Below are 18,065 nucleotides of genomic sequence, written 5' to 3'. Positions count from 1 at the left end.
ATTGCAAATTATCTCAAAATATCACTCTCTACATCATACTAAAAGGTAACTCAAAGGTGAACAACCCCTTCAAAACATCCCATGTGCCATTGCCCTTAGTGTTTTAGCTGTAAATTAGGACAATAAAAATAATCATCAAGAGGGTGGAAATGGATACAGAAAAGTTATGCAAATAAAAAAGCTGAATGAAGGGAAAGGAAGGAAAAGGGGAAGAACAAATATAGGGCAGTGGAGGGAAGATCTGAAGATAAGTGAGTGAGGGTAAAAGTGGACAGATTAACAGAAGTGGAATGGAAGGCAAAAGGGACTCAGAGAGGAACATATAGAGAGGATATACAGTAGGAGCAGAAAGGGAAGTAGTACCAGAATAAGAATGGGTTAAAAAAAACTTAGAGAATACTATGTGTTAGGATGACACCCTCCTGTCAGGCAGCTCATAGTGACATCATCATCCTACCAGGCAGAACATAACCGAGATCATCCTGGGAGGTAGAGATCACATGGTTACAACTTACTATTTTAGCATTAAGAAACCCATTACAATCACTTGTACAGCACATTTATTGCACAAATATACAAAAAGTATAGTTGGGAAGCAGATATGTTTTGAGCTAGAAAGATAATTTGCAGCTCTCTGCCCTCAGAGACATGTTACATTAAGTTGTCAGTGTAATTCACAGCCTACACACACCCACAGATTCCCTGCCTGCACCCACATTACCACATGTATGTGACTTTCTCTAGAGTTCTGTGCAGTCTCCTAGATAAAACTTCTCACTGAAAGTCTGCTTCTCTGCAGGAATCCACTATCTTTTAAAATCACTTTCCATCCAGACTTCAGCAGCCATGATACAGGAGGAGCAGATGACATCACACAGCACATCATCAAAGCGAGGAGCAGATGACATCACACACTCTATATCTGGCAGCTTAATTGAAAGCAATGCTAGAGTGTACTGACCAATGAGCTGGGGGAGGTGTGTTTAGCTTAGGAAGAGGGTGTGGCTGGGTTATCTGCCTGGTAGATAGAGCTGCCTTGAATGCATCCTTCGTTCCCTATTTTACTCCACTGCATTAATGCCAGGCTGAGACTATAACCCCTTTTAAATATTGAAATTACATCTGATTTCCTCAAATCCAAAGGTACCATACCTGATAAAAGTGAATATGAGAAAATCATAAATAGAGGTGTGGCTAAAGCTAAACAAAGTTCTTGAAGTACCCTAGGGAGTATTCCACCAGGACCCAGGCCATTGTTCACATTAATTTTACTTAAATATTTAAGGGAGAAAAAAAGGTGTACCCACTGTGGCCCAAATTGTTAGGCACCTGGCAGCAATTATAATCTATTACCTGAGACCTGCTCCTGTTAGCTGAAAATTGCAGAGGCTGAGGGTACTACTGTAGAAGTACCACATAGCAATATTCTTCCGCTTCTTCTATCTGCCATTTTAATCATTGGGGATGCTTATAATTTGGCACCCCATAGTTATTATACCTTTCATTTGAGTACGATATTCTGCGTGAGCCACTGATTTTTGTCCTGCAAATTCTCAATTGTATACTTTAACAAAAGATCAAGCACACTTGCTTTTCTGCATCTCTTATGACCAAATATTTTTTAATGGAGCCACACTTTCAAAACTTTTTGGGATTAGTCTTTGTTAGTTATAGAATTAAAAATTCTAAAATTAGTTTTCATAGCCGTATCAAAAACTACAGTTTATATTTTATGTTCAAAAACTACAGTTTATATTTTATGTTCTGGTTTATAGACAAAAAACAAAAAGACCACATGAAGGAGAACAAAAGGTTTTGAATCCATAAGTTATTCATAAAAAATTAAAAGATAAACAGCACATATTTATGTAGTAGAGCCTACAGTCAGTGAACCTTCTTAAAAAAAATCCGAAGAAGGATAGTAACTTACAGGATAGTAACAATTTATTATTTTGTCTATCATAATATGATGTAAGCTAATGTCTGGTTGATTAATACACTAGTACAAGTAAAATAGTAAAGTGCCAGAATGTGCATCCTCAAAGTCACTTTAAATGAAGCTTGGCCTCCAAAAACTAAATTCTCTAAATAAAGAAAATTTAAGTACAGTACTCCTTGTACAAAGACACATTTACACAGTTTTATACAAACTAAATAAAATTCACTATTTAATTATCAAAAGATCCGATAAGTGATTATAGAAAGCACATAACCCTCTAAGTAGAAATAATGCACAACTGTGAGACAATGTCACCAATTAAGTCTGTATGTATGAGGAAACACTTTCTTGTGAAGATACTCAACAATTTCTTCTTTATTACTTAGGTTGTCAAACTCATAGTATGGAATCTGAAAGATAAAAGGCCATTAAATAATTATATCTGTAAACAGGCACAGCTCACAATAACAAATGCCACTCAAATTAAAACAAACTGTTTGAACCACTGTATTAAGCAGAATATTGGAATAGAGCCATCATATAAATGATAAAAATTGGATACATCTACAACAGGCAATGACAGACAGATCACTGGCATCTTTATGCTGGTTCCCCACCCTCCAATCAACCCTTCCACTGTGGGACTTTAAAGAGTGCCTTTGATTTTATATGCCTTTTTATCGTGAACGTTTGTGAGTGTTATTTTAACTGTTTATTAAACATTGTTCAACGTTCCTGCACGTCACTTTTTATTGCCCACATAAGGATTGAAGAAGAACGCAAGAGGCAAAGTACTTGTATTCTGATTAATGCCTTAATCATGTGTGCTCTTGTAAGTATAAATCAACCGCTAGAACAGGGGTAGGCAACCTGCGGCTCTTCATGCTACTTGCTGCGGCTCGGTCTTGTGGCTTTGCCTGTCAGGTCGTATATACAGCCCTCGCACCTGCTGGTGGCTTCTTAAATGTGCAACCGCAGTAAGTTATCAGTTAGCTTACAGCGGTCGCAGACTCAGGAAGCCGCTAGCAGGTGCGAGGGCTGTACAGACGTCCCAGGAGTGACAGGCAACACCGAGCCACAGCAAGATGATTCATCATGGTCTTTACCGCTGTCACACACTCAACACTTCTGTTTGTTGTATGTTATGTGTTATGTTTTGCAGCTCCAGACTATTTTTTCTTTAGAGAGGCCCCCTCTTTAGAGGGGCAAAATGGCTCTTTTGATAGTAAAGTTTGATGACCCCTGCGCTAGAAACATTGCATTATTCTAGTGTTGATATTGATATTACCCTAATCCCTCTTATGCACAGTCCTTTGCTGCATGTGTGATGTAAGAATATTCACTTCACTTTCCATATCTATCACTACCACTGACTAAAGCTCCTTTTGAACACAAAGGATGGGAATGGTATTTGAGATACTACACAATATTATTATTTTATTTTCTCAGTTTTTTCCCCACTCATTAATGCTGGTTATTCGAGGTGTACAGCGATCCTTATTGGAAAATCACATTTACACACGCATACATGCTTTTACACACACACACACACTACGCATTTTACCAAAGTTAGCATTTTTCTTTGCTTCTCAGGCTTTTTTTCCCCTTTTGCATACATTTACACACTCAAATACACGTATAAACACATTTACGGCTTTACACACATGCATATACAAGCACACATTTATACATTTATTTTTAGTTCTTCATTTTATCATTTTGCCTCTTGTTATCTGCAGCATGACTATTCGATCAAACATTCTGACTGCTAGCCACACTGTTGAATCAGTTATTTTGCTATTTCATTGATTTGCCTAATTGGGTTTGATTTTTGTGATTTTATTTCAGTTTTATGCTTGCATTTTTGTTAATTAAATTTTTTTTGCACCGTTTTTCAATTTGATTGTTTGGAGTAGAAAGACATTTTTAGCTAATTTTTTCTAATGCATACTTTGGTAGTTTGGAGTAGAAAGACATAATTACCCATTTTCGATTCGTCAGAATATGTATTTCCAAAAAATATATGGTTTTGGGGGGGGGGTCTTTGTACTGTTGGGGGGTTTTGCGGCACATAATATGCAATCACAGGGCTTTGTGCACAGAAGGCAAATTGGCAGCAGAGAAAATTCATCTGCACTATTTTCATTTGGGGTCTGCATATGCCAGCTGCTTTGGTATATCTATGCATATTGGGCATCAAACAGTTCAGTAGGCCCTTGGTGTTCATATGTAGGGTGTTTTCCAGCTGTATGCAAAAAATTGTATGAGATAGATGCGGCAAATTGCAATAATTTAAGGCAATTTTCAGGAATGTCATTAAAACAGCTGCATTTAATTTAGCTTTACAGTATGGTAGTTTGGAATAGAAAGACATAATTCCAATTTGGATTTGTCAGAATGTGTACTTTCAAAAAAAAAATATAGTTTTCAGGGGTCACCATACTTTTGTAGCTTTTGTTCTTTCCAATTAGTTTTCTAGGGTAAACCTACTGTTACCGGAACTTGGCCTTGAAATCAGAAGTATGCAGTTTTGTGGAGTGGTTTTTGGAAATTCGGTAGTGTACTGCTTGTACCTATACAAGTAAGAAATCTCCATAAAACTATATATATTTGGTATTGGCACGCTTGGAAGACATATGACTTTCCAAATCTGCTGTGTCCTTGTGCATAAAATAAATTATGTTTCTGTTATATATATTTATATTATGGGAAACATATTTTTTTTTCATTTTTTAGACACTTAGAAGCCTATATCTTTTAATAGAAGTGGAATTATACTAAAACTAGCATATTTTGAAAGCTTAGGTTGTCTTAGAAAAAAAAATATTGTTTTCCTAGGTGAACTAAAAGACCCCCTCATGAAAGGCCCCTAAAGTGAAAGAGCGCAAAATGCTCAACAATGGTCTAGCAATAAAAGTAGCAAATCAGCTGGCAGGGAAAGGGTTAAAACACCCCAACACCATTATTTTATAAACAATTACTGTACAAAGGACAATTAATTAAATGTCTCCATTTTACCCGCAGGTTATTTTTATTATCGCTACAATGCAAGAAACCTGCTCCAAGATTATTTTAAGATAGCACAACACATTGGTACTGGTACATAATATCCAAAGGGCATCTTTTAGATTGTAAGCTCTTGGTACCTTGAAAACCCCAACCAAATTATTTTTAAACTATTAAAAAAAAAGACAATGAAATAAATGTCTTATTTTACCCACAGGTTATTTTAATTTCTCAAAAAAACAATTCCAACATTCTGAAGATGGCACCACAACTTGGTACTGGTACAAAAATATTTCTAAGGGCATATTATAGATTTAAGCTCTTGTGGGGGACCATCTTTACCCCTTATATCTGTTAAAAGTTGTATTTCTGAATGTAATCTGTATATTTAATGTATACACCCATTTATTGTACAACTGCGGATTATGTCGAAAGTAAATTATTAAGTGTTGTTGCTGATATTTTAAGACGACTAGCGGATGAAAACGTGTATAAAAAATTACCCAGTGATTCAACTTCCAGTTTTAAACGTAAGGTTGACTCTGCTCTCTCTCTCTGGAGTATCTGACTAAAGGCACTTAAAATTTTCTCACAAAGGGCTTATCTGTCCTATAATATTACGCTACCTTAAGATCCATGAAGATTTAACATCCACACCAGGAAATCCTATAGTTAGTACATGTGGTTCTCTCTTGTTCCAAATATACAGTCATATGAAAAAGTTTGGGAACCACTCTTAAAGGAAAACTATACCCCCCAAACAATGTAGGTCTCTATTAAAAGATACTGAGTAAAACAGCTCATGTGTAAAACCCTGCTTCATGTAAATGAACCATTATCATAATACTATACTTTTTTAGTAGTATGTGCCATTGGGTAATCATAAATAGAAAATTGCCATTTTAAAAAATAAGGGCCGCCCCCTGAGATCGTAAGATTCACTGTGCACACAAACAACCCACATGTAAGGTCACATGAGCCAATTAACAGAAAGAGTTCTGCCTTTTGCTTCCTCACTTCTTCCTGTTACAGTTAGTGTTGTAGTATTTCTGGTCAGGTGATCTCTGAGGCAGCACAGATAGAGTCACGAAATGGTGGTTCAAGGCAAGAGATGTAAAAGGGCAATATTTATGTAAATATATATTCCAGTTTGGTAAGATTCTTTAATATGTCATTCAATTTGATATAAACTATCTGTTGCTTAAGTGTTCATTTTGGGGGTATAGTTTTCCTTTAATTCTTTGGAGTTTTGTTTATTATTGGCTGAAGTAGCAACTTCCTTTAAATATATAACATGCCTTATAGAAACAGTAGTGTTTCAGCAGTGACAAAGTTTATTGGATTAACAGAAAATATGCATTATGCATCATGACAAAATTATTCAGGTGCATAAATGTGGGCACCCCAACAGAGATATTACATCAATACTTAGTTGATCATGCTTTTGCAAATGTAACCTGCCACTGTACATTGATAGCTCTAATGTGGAGATCGACAAAAGCACCAAATTCCTTGGTGTCCAACTGGTGGAGAACCTTACCTGGTACCACAACACCAGCTACTTAGCCAAGAAAGCCCAACAGCGCCTCTACTTATTGCGCAAGCTGAGGAAATCCCATCTCCCACCATCCATACTCAAAACCTTCTACAGAGGGACTATCAAGAGGATCCTGAGCAGCTGTATCACTGTCTGGGCTGAGAACTGCACTGTCATGGAGTGCAAGACCCTGCAGAGGATAGTGAAGACAGCAGAGAAGATCATAGGTGTCTCTCTTCCTTCCATCATGGACATTTACACCACTCGCTGCATCCGTAAAGCCACCAGCATTGTGGCTGATCCAACACACCCCTTACACTCACTGTTCACACTCCTGCCATCTGAAAAAAGGTACAGAAGCATTAGGGCCCTCACTACCAGACTGTGTAACAGTTTCTTCCCCCAAGCCATAAGGCTCCTGAATACTCAGGGACCGGACAGATTTCTCTCACACACATACTCCATCTGACCTTACTATATATCACAACGTTACACAGCCACTGTAAGTCATTTTATAATTAAATAGCCACTGGATACAATTGTTCTCTATGAGCACATCTGCACTTTATCATGTTCTTTATCATGTTCTTACTCCTATCATATCACAATGATACACCCATCATGTCTGACATTTAGCATTATTTACTTAACATATTACATCTGCTGAGTGTGCACTGTCTTATCCTGTCCCTGTACTATGCTGTCCTGTCTTGCAGGAGTTTGCACTTGCACTTTTTGTCTGTTGTCCGATACATCTATGTTGTGTGTAGCACCATGGTCCTAGAGGAACGTTGTTTTGTTTCACTGTGTACTGTACAAACGTATATGGATGAAATGACAATAAACTCACTCTTGACACTTAACAGCCTCTAGATGCCTCCAATAGCCTTTAATAAGTGTCTGGATTCTGGATGGTGGTATTTTTTTACCTGTCTTCCATACAAAATCTCTCCAGTTTAGTTAAATTTTTTTTTTTTAACAATTCTTTTATTGTGCAATAATTATAGCAATACAGAAAGACAGTCGTATAATAGCATTGCATCTTTGTTTTCCTTTTCAGTTCAGTTAAATTTGATGGCTGCCGAGCATGGACAACCTGCTTCAAATCATCCCATAGATTTTCGATGATATGCTAATCGGGAGACTGTGACGGCCACTCCAGAATATTGTACTTCTCCCTCTGCATGAATGCCTTTGTAGATTTCAAAGTGTGTTAAGGTCATTGTCTTGTTGTAATATCATACCCCCGCGTAACTTCAACCTTGTGACGGATGCTTGAACATTATCCAGAAGAATGTTGATATTGGGTTGAATTCGTGCAATCTTTGACTTTAACAAGGGCCCCAGTCCCTGAACTAGCCACACAGCATGATGGAACCTCCACCAAATTTGACAGTAAGTAGCAGGTGTTTTTCTTGGAATACGATGTTCTTTCACCATGCAAAGCGCTTTTTGTTATGAGCAAATAGCTACATTTTTATCTCATCAGTCCAAAGCACTTTGTTCCAAAATGACTGTGGCTTGTCTAAATGAGCTTTTGCATATAACAAGCGACTCTGTTTGTGGCGTGAATGCAGAAAGGGCTTCTTTCTCATCATACTGCCATACAGATGTTCTTTGTGCACATTTTGCTGAATTGTTGAACAATGTACAGATACATCATCTGCAGCAAGATGTTCTTGCAGGTCTTTGAAGATGATCTTGGGGTTGTCTGTAACCATCCTCGCAATCCTCCGCATATGCAGCTACTGTATTTTTCTTGGCCTGCCAGACCTGGGTTTTACAGCAACTGTGCCAGTGACCTTCAATTTTCTGATTATATTCCTTACAGTTGAAACTGACAGTTTAAACCTCTTAGATAGCTTTTTGTAGACTTCCCCTAAACCATGATATTGAACAATATTTGTTTTCAAATCTTTTTGAGTTGCTTTGAGGATCCCATGCTGTCACTCTTTAGAAAACGTCAAACAGAAGCACAACTTGCAATTGGCCACCTTAAATACCTTCTCTCATGATTGGACACACCTGCCTATGAAGTTCAAGGCGTAACAAGCTAAACCAACCAATTTGGTGTTGCCTGTAATCAGTATTGAGCAGCTACATGAATTCAAATTAGCAAAATTACAAGGGTACCCACATTTTTGCACAGCCAGTTTTTCACATTTGATTTAAATCAACTGAATACTGCTTTACTGAAAATCTTTCTTCAGAAAACACCCCAGTACTCATTTAGCTCATCTGCATGCACCCCACAACATGGGCAGTCTAGGCATAGGTGTAAAATAGCCTTCACTGCTGCAACTTGTGGGTTCAGAGGAGAGTGGGTGCACACATGTTCTCCTGGGGGGGAGGGGTTATATGGGATGAGTGTGTAAAGCCCCACAGTTTTCCTCAAGGTACACTGTGATGGGAGGGGGTGCTTGGCTCACAGCACCACTTAAGCTGTGAGCTCTGCTTATGCTGCAGCTGGAGACTACTGGCTACTAAACCTCTATTTGAATAGAGGAGGCCCCGCTGGGGTCAGATGTTTGTTTTATAAAGAAGGGGGCAATCAAGACTCCCCTGTCACTGACTAGATTCAGTTATATAGTCTCCACAGCGTCTCCTGGGTAATTTTGCTAATTTGAATGCATGTAACTGCTCAATACTGATTACTGGCAACACCAAATTGGTTGGATAGGCTTGAACTTCATAGGCAGGTTTGTCTAATTATGAGAAAGGGTATTTAAGGTGGCCAATTGCAAGTTGTGCTTTTGTTTGACTCTCCTCTAAAGAGTGACAGCATGGGATCCTCAAAGCAACTCTCAAAAGATCTGAAAACAAAGATTGTTCAGTATCATGGTTTAGGGAAAGGCTGCAAAAAGCTATCTCACAAGTTTAAACTGTCAGTTTTAACTATAAGGAATGTAATCAGAAAATGAAAGGCCACAGGCACAGTTGCTGTAAAACCCAGGTCTGGCAGGCCAAGAAAAATACAGGAGCGGCATATGCGAAGGATTATGAGAATGGTGACAGACAACCCAAAGTTCACCTCCAAAGACCTGCAAGAACATCTTGCTGCAGATGGTGTATCTGTACATCGTTCTACAATTGTAGAACGATGTACAGATACACCATTTTGCACAATTTGCACAAAGAACATCTGTATGGCAGGGTGATGAGAAAGAAGCCCTTTCTGCACTTACGCTGCAAACAGAGTCGCTTGTTGTATGCAAAAGCTCATTTAGACAAGCCACAGTCATTTTGGAACAAAGTGCTTTGGACTGATGAGACAAAAATTTAGTAATTTGGTCATAACAAAAATCGCTTTGCATGGCAGAAGAAGAACATCGTATTCCAAGAAAAACACCTGATACCTACTGTCAAATTTGGTGGAGGTTCCATCATGCTGTGGGATTGTGTAGCTAGTTCAGGGACTGGGGCCCTTGTTAAAGTCGAGGGTCGGATGAATTCAACCAAATATCAACAAATTCTTCTGGATAATGTTCAAGCATCAGTCACAAAGTTGAAGTTACGCAGGGGTTGGATATTCCAACAAGACAATGACCCTAAACACACTTTGAAATCTACAAAGGCATTCATGCAAAGGTAGAAGTACAATATTCTGAAATGGATGTCACAGTCCCCCGACTTGCCAGCGGAAGGGAAAAGGCACAAGCGCCGGGAGACTCTGTGGAGCTTATATAACCGATTCTAGTCAATGACAGGGGAGCCCTGGGTGCCCCCTTCTTTATAAAACAAACATCTGAGCCATGGGGCGCCTCCTCTATTCAAATAGAAGTTTGGCAGCCAGAAGTCTCCAGCTGCAGCGTAAGCAGAGCTTACAGCTTAAGTGGTGCTGTGAGCCAAGCACCCCCTCCCATCACAGTGTACCTTGAGGAAAACTGTGGGGCTTTACACAGTCTCAGCCCATAAGAAGTATTTAATAGAACCCCCTCACATCAACATTCCCTTCTAGTCTCGCAAAAAAAAAATCTCCTATACTCAAATTACCTTCTCTTTGAGAAAGGCAACAAAGGAGGAAACTACTAGCATACCTACTTAGGGAAACTAATAATCTAGCCCCTATCACGCAGGTACAATCTCCAGCCAGGAACGTTTGTGATACTGCTAGGGGAATTAATGACACATTTACCCGCTACCATGAGAAGTTATATAAATCCACACAGGAGGGGAACCCCCAAAGTCTGGGTGAATACCAAAGAAGGGAGGTGATCCTACAGACTGTGTGGCATACAGGCCCATATCACTCCTATCTAACATTGTTAAAATCCTAGCAAAAGTCTTAGCTAACAAATTAACCAAGGTTATCCGATCTATAGTACACCCGGACCATTCTGGCTTCATGCCGGGCGACTGACATTAAAATACGTAGGCTATACACAAATCTTAACTTAGCCTGGAAAGGAGGTTAGCAAGGAGTGAAATTACAATGGATGCCCTTTGTAAGCCAGTACCACCATAAGAAGTGGAAAGAGTGGTTAAAAGATTCTGGCCCATTTTGCAGGGTGGTAAGTCATTTTGTAAAGTGTGCTCAGAACCACCCTTGTTTTGCTACAAAAAAGCCGTACCCTGAGGGATTGGATTACATATGTGCAGTGGAACCGAAAAAGAATACTAGAAAAAGTTTTCTATTCCAGGGGACTGCGAAACCTTGTGAAACCACAGGAGTAATATATCTTTTAAAATGCCCCTGTGATCAAGTCTAGGTTGGACAAACAGTACGATCTGTAAAGGAAAGAATCAAAGAACACAAGTCTGACATTAGAAATTATAAAATAAATACCCCGACAGACATCTGTATCCAGACATTTCTCTGTCAATAATCAGTCACAACTGTAAGTGGTTAGTCCTCGAGGTTGTATATAAACCACAGAGAGGTGTTGACATGAAGAAATTGCTCCTACAATGAGAGGCAGTCTGGTCCCCTTCGGTTTAAATGAATATTGGAACATTGCACCATTTTTGTGATTACTTATATCTTGCTCTTTTTCACAGATAAAATAAACAGAAAATTCTGCTTCCCTTTCTAACGATTAATGAAAACCCACAGTGCGGTACAGACATAGAAGTAACATAATTGTTGGGCAGATTAAATATTTAAACAATAATTTTCATAATGTTGTATTTGATGCAGAATTGTGCTAAATGATGGATTTATTACAGCAATTGACCCTTTAGGTAGGCCAAAATGGCAGTACCTGGGAGTTGTACATTCAAAGAATTTGAAAATTTTCTATAAATTGTTTTTCTATAAATTGTTTTGTAATTGTAGACTGTGTGATTGTAACTGATTTGAGCCCAAAAGGACTTTTTACAAAACCAACTACATGTTGATATATATTACAATTAATTAAAGGAGTTGTTCACCTTTGAGATAACTTCTAAGTATGATGTAGAGAGTAATATTCTGAGACAATTTGCAATTGGTTTACACTTTTTATTATTTGTAGTTTTGAGTTATTTAGCTTTTTATTCAGCAGCTCTTCAATTTGCATTTTAAGCAATCGGGTAACTAAGGCCCAAAGAAAGCATGCATTGATTTGAATAAGAGACTGGAATATGAATAGGAGAGGTCTGAATAGAAGGATCAGTAATAAAAAGTAGCAATAACAATACATTTGTAACCTTACAGAGCATTTGTTTTTTTAGAAGGGTACAGCGACGGCCATTTGAAAAAATCCAAAGAAAAAGACAAATAACTATAAAAAAAAAATAATGAAAACCAATTGAAAAGTTGCTTAGAATTGTTTGTTCTATAACATAATAAAAGTTACTTTAAAGGTGAACCACCCCTTTAAGGGCTAGGCTCATTACCTCACTCCTCAAAGCAATGGCCCTTCCCATGTAATTATACTAGAGAGTGTGGTTTACGCTTTATATGTTTTGTTGCATTGTGGGTATCACTTGAGAAAGGGCTTTGCCCGAAACATCGTGAAATAAAACTTTTTTTTTGCAGTAAATCTGCAAGTGCCTGGCTCTACTTCACTCATACTAATATATTTTTATGGACTAAGGCAGGGCAGAAGGCACGTAAAAGGCAACACTTGGAACCAGTTATCTATATAGATACCAACTTCACGGTGGTGCTTCCCAAACTATTATACTTACAGTATTTCATAACTCCCCAATCCTACTCCCAAACAACCTATTTACCAGACTTGATTCCATGATACGCTCCTTTGTGTGGAATAATAAACAAGCCTGTGTAAGCCACCAAACCATAACAGCCCCTAAAAAGAATGGCGGTTTGGCGTTACCACACATTTTCCTGTATTACCTAGCTGCCCAACTAGTGTATGTAGCCTGATGGTTCTCTCCCTCGGCTGAAAATGCCGCCTTTCCCATCTCGGCAGAAGCAGCAGGGTCAATTCAAGCATTAGCGAATACTCCCATAAGGGGAACCACTCAAAGGAGATGCCCCCCACTACACTGGAAATGTTAATCCCAATATGGGAAAAAGCCCTTAAATATGACAAAATGCTACAGAACGTGATTTCCCCTTATATGCCTCTGTGGTGCAATCCCAAGCTACAACATTTTTTAATGGTACCTGACCCATCACTGTGGGCTAAGTTTAAAGTTAAAAATGCTCAAGGGTTAAAATCCTTCACAGCTCTAACTATGGAGTATAACCATGTGGTTCAGATATTTACAGCTTAGACAGTCAGCCATTAGTCAATTTTCTGATCTCCTCAAGGTGACCCTGTCTCGTCTAGAGGAGCTATTAAGGGCACCCAGTCGTTTGCACAATGCTACACCAAATGGACCTCGGATCTCCAACAACTAGACCCTGATGACTGGGACGACCTTACTCACTCATACCTACCTTCGGTGATTAGTAGTAATGATATCATGATACAGTATCGTACAATCCATAGAACATATCTCACACCGGCTACACTGCATTCGATAGGCCTTAAGCCAGAGAATTTATGTTTCAAATGCAGAACAAGTCCAGGCACATTCCTGCATGTGTTGTGGACATGCCCATTGGTTGATACATTTTGGGGAAAAGTAGTGTCATTTACAGTGGAAACACTAGACATGCCATACGTGCGGTCCCCAGAAGCATGTCTATTGGGTTTAGTAGAGAACAAAGTCCAGGACAAATATCGATGTACCCTCCTGAGACTCCTTCACTACTATGCCAGCAAAACTATTATCCTAACCTGGAAGTTACCTTCTCTACCCATCCTGAACAGATGTAAATCTATACTAAACCAAGCACTTCCCTTTTACAAGCTAACATATATTAGTAGAGGCTGCCCAGATAAATGTGGACTCCACTTAGAAAAATTACCTACATTTATGGGAAGAGAAGCTAACACATGTTCACACGGCCAAAATAACCCCCCCCCCTTGTACCCTTGTTTGAAAAAAAAAAAAAAAAAAGAGGTTTATTTCTGTATGTTGAAGATGCAACCAATAAATAAAAAACTTTAAAAAAAGAATATCATCAAAAATCTATGGGATGATTTAAAGCAGGCTGTCTATGCTCGGCAGCCATCATATTTAAAGGGATACTGTCATGGAAAAACATGTTTTTTACAAAATGTATCAGTTAATAGTGCTAATACAGCAGAATCCTGCATTGAAATCAGTTTTTCAAAACAAGAAATGGATTTTTTTTATATCTAATTTTAAAATTTGCTATGGGGCTAGACATTTTGACATTTCCCAGCTGCCCTCAGGTCATGTGACTTGTGCTCTGATAAACTTCAGTCACACTTTACTGCTGCACTGCAAGTTGGAGTGATGTCATTACCCCTCCCTCCTACAAGCTGCTGTAATGTAAATAGAGCCTTGTCTGTTGAGCCTGTCAATTGAACAATAGGCAGATATCAAGACAAGCTCTCACTGACACCACTTCAGAAGGACTGAAATAAGATAGTCCTGTGATCACTGCCCCCACTTACGTTTCAAAAATAAATATACAGATAGTTTATTATATTTGTTTACACAAAAATGAATGGCAGAAACACAGGAGTACAATCCCAGGACTGATGACAGGGAATAGAAAAAAGGATAAAATAAGGAGGACATACTTGAAAACCAGGAAAACTTAGGAGGAAGTCTAGGAAGGGTTAAAATAGCTTAGGAGAAAGTAGGCAGTAAGTAGTTAATGAAAAAAGAAGTATTGCAGGCAGGAAAGGAGCAAGGTCTGTGTGTGGTGGATAGCAGAGGGAACTCACAGCTCCTTTACCTCATCTAGTAACCAGTAAAACAAACTAGGAAGGCAGCAAGGAGAGAAAGCTCCCCCCTCCAAAGGAATGCAGAGAACAAACTTACAGAACGGCAGGAGCTTTGATAGTGTCTGTGGGAGGAGGGGCTGCTAGTGCACGCTGTAGAGAAGGAGGTAGGCAAGTGAAAGTAATTGCTTCCCTGCAAACCATGTGACCTCTCTCCTCCAAACATCACACGCATGGGCAGAGAGGGGAGGGGGAGTGTACAGCTAGATTCTCATGTCGTAGTGCGACCTGGCTTTTTATTAGAGTGGCTGCCTCCAAGCACACAGGTAATGCTGTGCCTGCTGTTAGAGCAGCCCAGGATGAATGTGTAATGAGCAGAAATGGAAGCCCCCATGACAAAATACAAACTAAAATAACTTATGCATTGATTTGTGGATTAACATTTTATTTGCCAGACAGTGTTTATTATGGATGTGTGTTTTTTATAAAAATGCAAAAAAAAAAAAAAAAAGTTTAAAATGACGACAGATTCCCTTTAACTGAATGGATTACAATCTCAGCCTGGCATTTATAGGTCAGTAAGTTTGTGTAAAACATCTGTGGTGGGCAAATTATTTGAAGGCTTGTTAAGGGATCACATTCAAAATGTTGTAGTGAATGGCATTATGAGCAGTATTCAACATGGCTGATTGAAGGATAGGTCATGTCAAGACAAATTTGATAGCTTTTTATGATGAGGTAAGTAAGATGCTGGACAGCCGGGGAGCAGTACATGTGATCTATTTGGATTTTGCCAAAGCATTTGATACAGTACCCCACAAACAACTGCTTTCTAAACTAAGGTCTGTTGGGCTTAATGAAGCTTAACATTCTTGCAAAAGAGATTCAATGTTGATAAATTTACAAGCACCTGGGATGCAAAAATATCCAAGCCATTTATACCTTTAATGGGACTGCACTAGGCCAATTCATAATGGAAAATGACCTTGGGAGTCAAAAGGTATGGAGCTATGAGGAAAGACTGGCCAAGTTGGGGTTTTTCACGCTAGAGAAGAGGCACTTAAGGGGTTATATGGTAACCATGTATAAATATATAAGGGGATCATATAATAATCTCTCTAATGCTTCATTTACCAGTAGGTCCTTCCAGTTGGCAAGAGGTCGCTAATTCTGAGGAGGTTCCGTCTAAATATTCAGAAGGGCTTTTTTACAGTGAGAGCTGTGAAGATGTAGGATTCTCTCAGTTGGCTGGCTGATACATTAGATAGCTTTAAGAAGGGGTTGGATTGCTTTTTAGCAAGGGAGGGAATACAGGGTTATGAAAGATTCATAGTACAAGTTGATTCAGGGACTAGTCGGATTGCCATCTTGGAGTCAGGAAGGAATTTTTACCCCATCTGAGGCAAATTGGAGAGGCTTCAAATGGGTTTTTTTTTCCTTCCTCTGGATCAACCAGATACTAACTAGCATTAGGAAAGTTACATAAAGACATAAAAGGTTGAACTTGATGGAAGCGTGTCCTTTTTCAACCTAACTTGCTAAATTACTATGTTACTATGAGGGTGTATTCCATCTGGACCTGCTGCCCTGTTCACATTAATTTTTAGTAAAGCTTTATGAACCATATCCTGAGTCAGACACTGACATAGCTGCACTGACTGAACCAACAGTGCAGCTATGAAGTGGGTCTAGGAACTCTGACTCCTCTATCCGCACTGAAGAACGGATTTAGCACATTTGCCTTTTCAGTATCTGTTACCACCATACTGGTAGCATTATTTAAAAGAGCCACACTCTGAATCTGCATCTTTTTACGATTAATGTACTTAAAGGAACAGTAACATCAAGTGTTTTAAAATAATGAAAATATCATGCACTGTTGCCCTGCACTGGTAAAACTGCTGTGTTTGCATCAGAAAAACTACTATTGTTTGTATAAATAAGCTGCTGTGTAGCAAGGGGGGGCTGCCATTCAATGGAGAAAAGACTCAGGTTACACAGCAGATAAGCTTTGTAGAACATAATGGTGTTATCTGTTATCCACTATTTAACCTGTGCCATATAGCCTTTTTTTCAATTTCTGTCATTGCTACACAGCAGCTTGTTTATATGAACTATAGTAGTGTTTCTGAAGCAAACACAGCAGTTTTACCAGTGCAGGGCAACAGAAAGATATTTTTATTACTTTTTTGGTGTTACTGTTACTTTAAAAAACTTCTTGGGGTTAATCTTAGCGTCTGCCGCAATGTGCTCCTCATTTCCAATCTTTGCCTTCCGGATTGCCGTTTTACAACATTCAAGAGTCAGATTTATCAAAATCGTGAAAAACAAATGCATCAGGAGCATAGACTCCTTCTCTCCGAAACAAAGTATAGCCACTGATATTAACTGCCCAGTCATACGACTCATTCAGCCTTGTTTCGGCAACACCAATCACATCATACTTTTCCACCAGTGCCAGCACCTTCAGCTCTCCCATTTTACCAGTCAGCCTCACTTTGAAAAAATACATTCAATACTGGAACCAGTGTGAGAATTTTGTGAATACAACATGTGGTCCTCCCTTTCCTTAACAGTACCCCCAACCAAAATCTCCTCCCCCATTTTCCCTTCCTATGCCCACTACCTCACCTAACTTCCACAGAATCCTTTATTGAACCCCCCCACACAGCGTTTAAAATCTCCTCCAACCCATTAGCCATCTTCTCCCCCAAAGCAGCTGCACCATCATCAATGCAGCCCATCCCTGGTAAAGAGCATGAGGCGATTGAGAAATCAACCCATTTCTGCAAAAATCCAATGACCTCCTTCCTACACCAATTTCTCAGCCACACATTAATCTCCCTAAGCTCCCACTGTCTTTTTGACGTTGCTCGTGGCACATGTAACATCTCTGAGAAAATTACTTGGTCCTCACCCTCAACTTTTCACAGTCTGTTTTGACAGGAAAAAATTACTTATGATAAAATGTTTCCCTTTTACAACAATATGCACATATGCAGACATAAAAATAGGTAGTCTAATGTACAATGCAAAAGTTCCTTATTAGGTCAGAATAAATTATATTCAAGATCTTACCTGTACAACTCCATAACCAAGCAACCGCAAATGTCTTTGTTTAATAGATTCTTTTCCAATAAGAATATGGGTGTTGCAACAGAACCGTTTTTGACCATCGATACAGAGTGCTATTCTGGAAGGGAAAAATAATTCATTTATTTGTCTTGATTTTGCTTATACTACTAATTACTTATATAAATAATAACACAGGACCACTCCATAAAAGGGGTGGTTCACTTTCAAGTAAAGTTTTAGTATGCTATAGAATGGCTAATTCTAAGTAAGGTCTTCATTTTTTCTTTTTTTATAGTTTTTGCATTATTTGCCTTCT

General features: G+C 38.8%; 1 protein-coding gene across 2 annotated transcripts in view; it reads right to left on the bottom strand.

The window, feature by feature from the left end:
- Positions 1 to 1,604: 1,604 nt before the first annotated feature.
- fastkd3.L (FAST kinase domains 3 L homeolog) overlaps positions 1,605 to 18,065 on the bottom strand; it is a 48,989-nt gene continuing 32,528 nt past the window's right edge. The window contains exons 7-8 of one of the 2 annotated variants that reach the window (XM_018267663.2): positions 17,753 to 17,867; positions 1,605 to 2,349 (exon numbers count right to left, since the gene is read on the bottom strand). In XM_018267663.2, coding sequence (XP_018123152.1) covers positions 2,251 to 2,349; positions 17,753 to 17,867 — 214 coding nt within the window. In that variant the 3' untranslated portion in view covers positions 1,605 to 2,250. Of the gene's footprint in view, positions 2,350 to 6,767; positions 6,824 to 17,752; positions 17,868 to 18,065 lie in introns of those variants that run through there. The other variant, XM_018267665.2, reaches the window with a different exon arrangement.

The sequence above is a fragment of the Xenopus laevis genome, chromosome 6L (genome assembly GCF_017654675.1).
Source record: "Xenopus laevis strain J_2021 chromosome 6L, Xenopus_laevis_v10.1, whole genome shotgun sequence".
Taxonomy (NCBI): Eukaryota; Metazoa; Chordata; class Amphibia; order Anura; family Pipidae; genus Xenopus; species Xenopus laevis.
The sequence above is the reverse complement of the archived record's forward strand: the minus strand, read 5'-3'. Positions and strand labels throughout refer to the sequence as shown.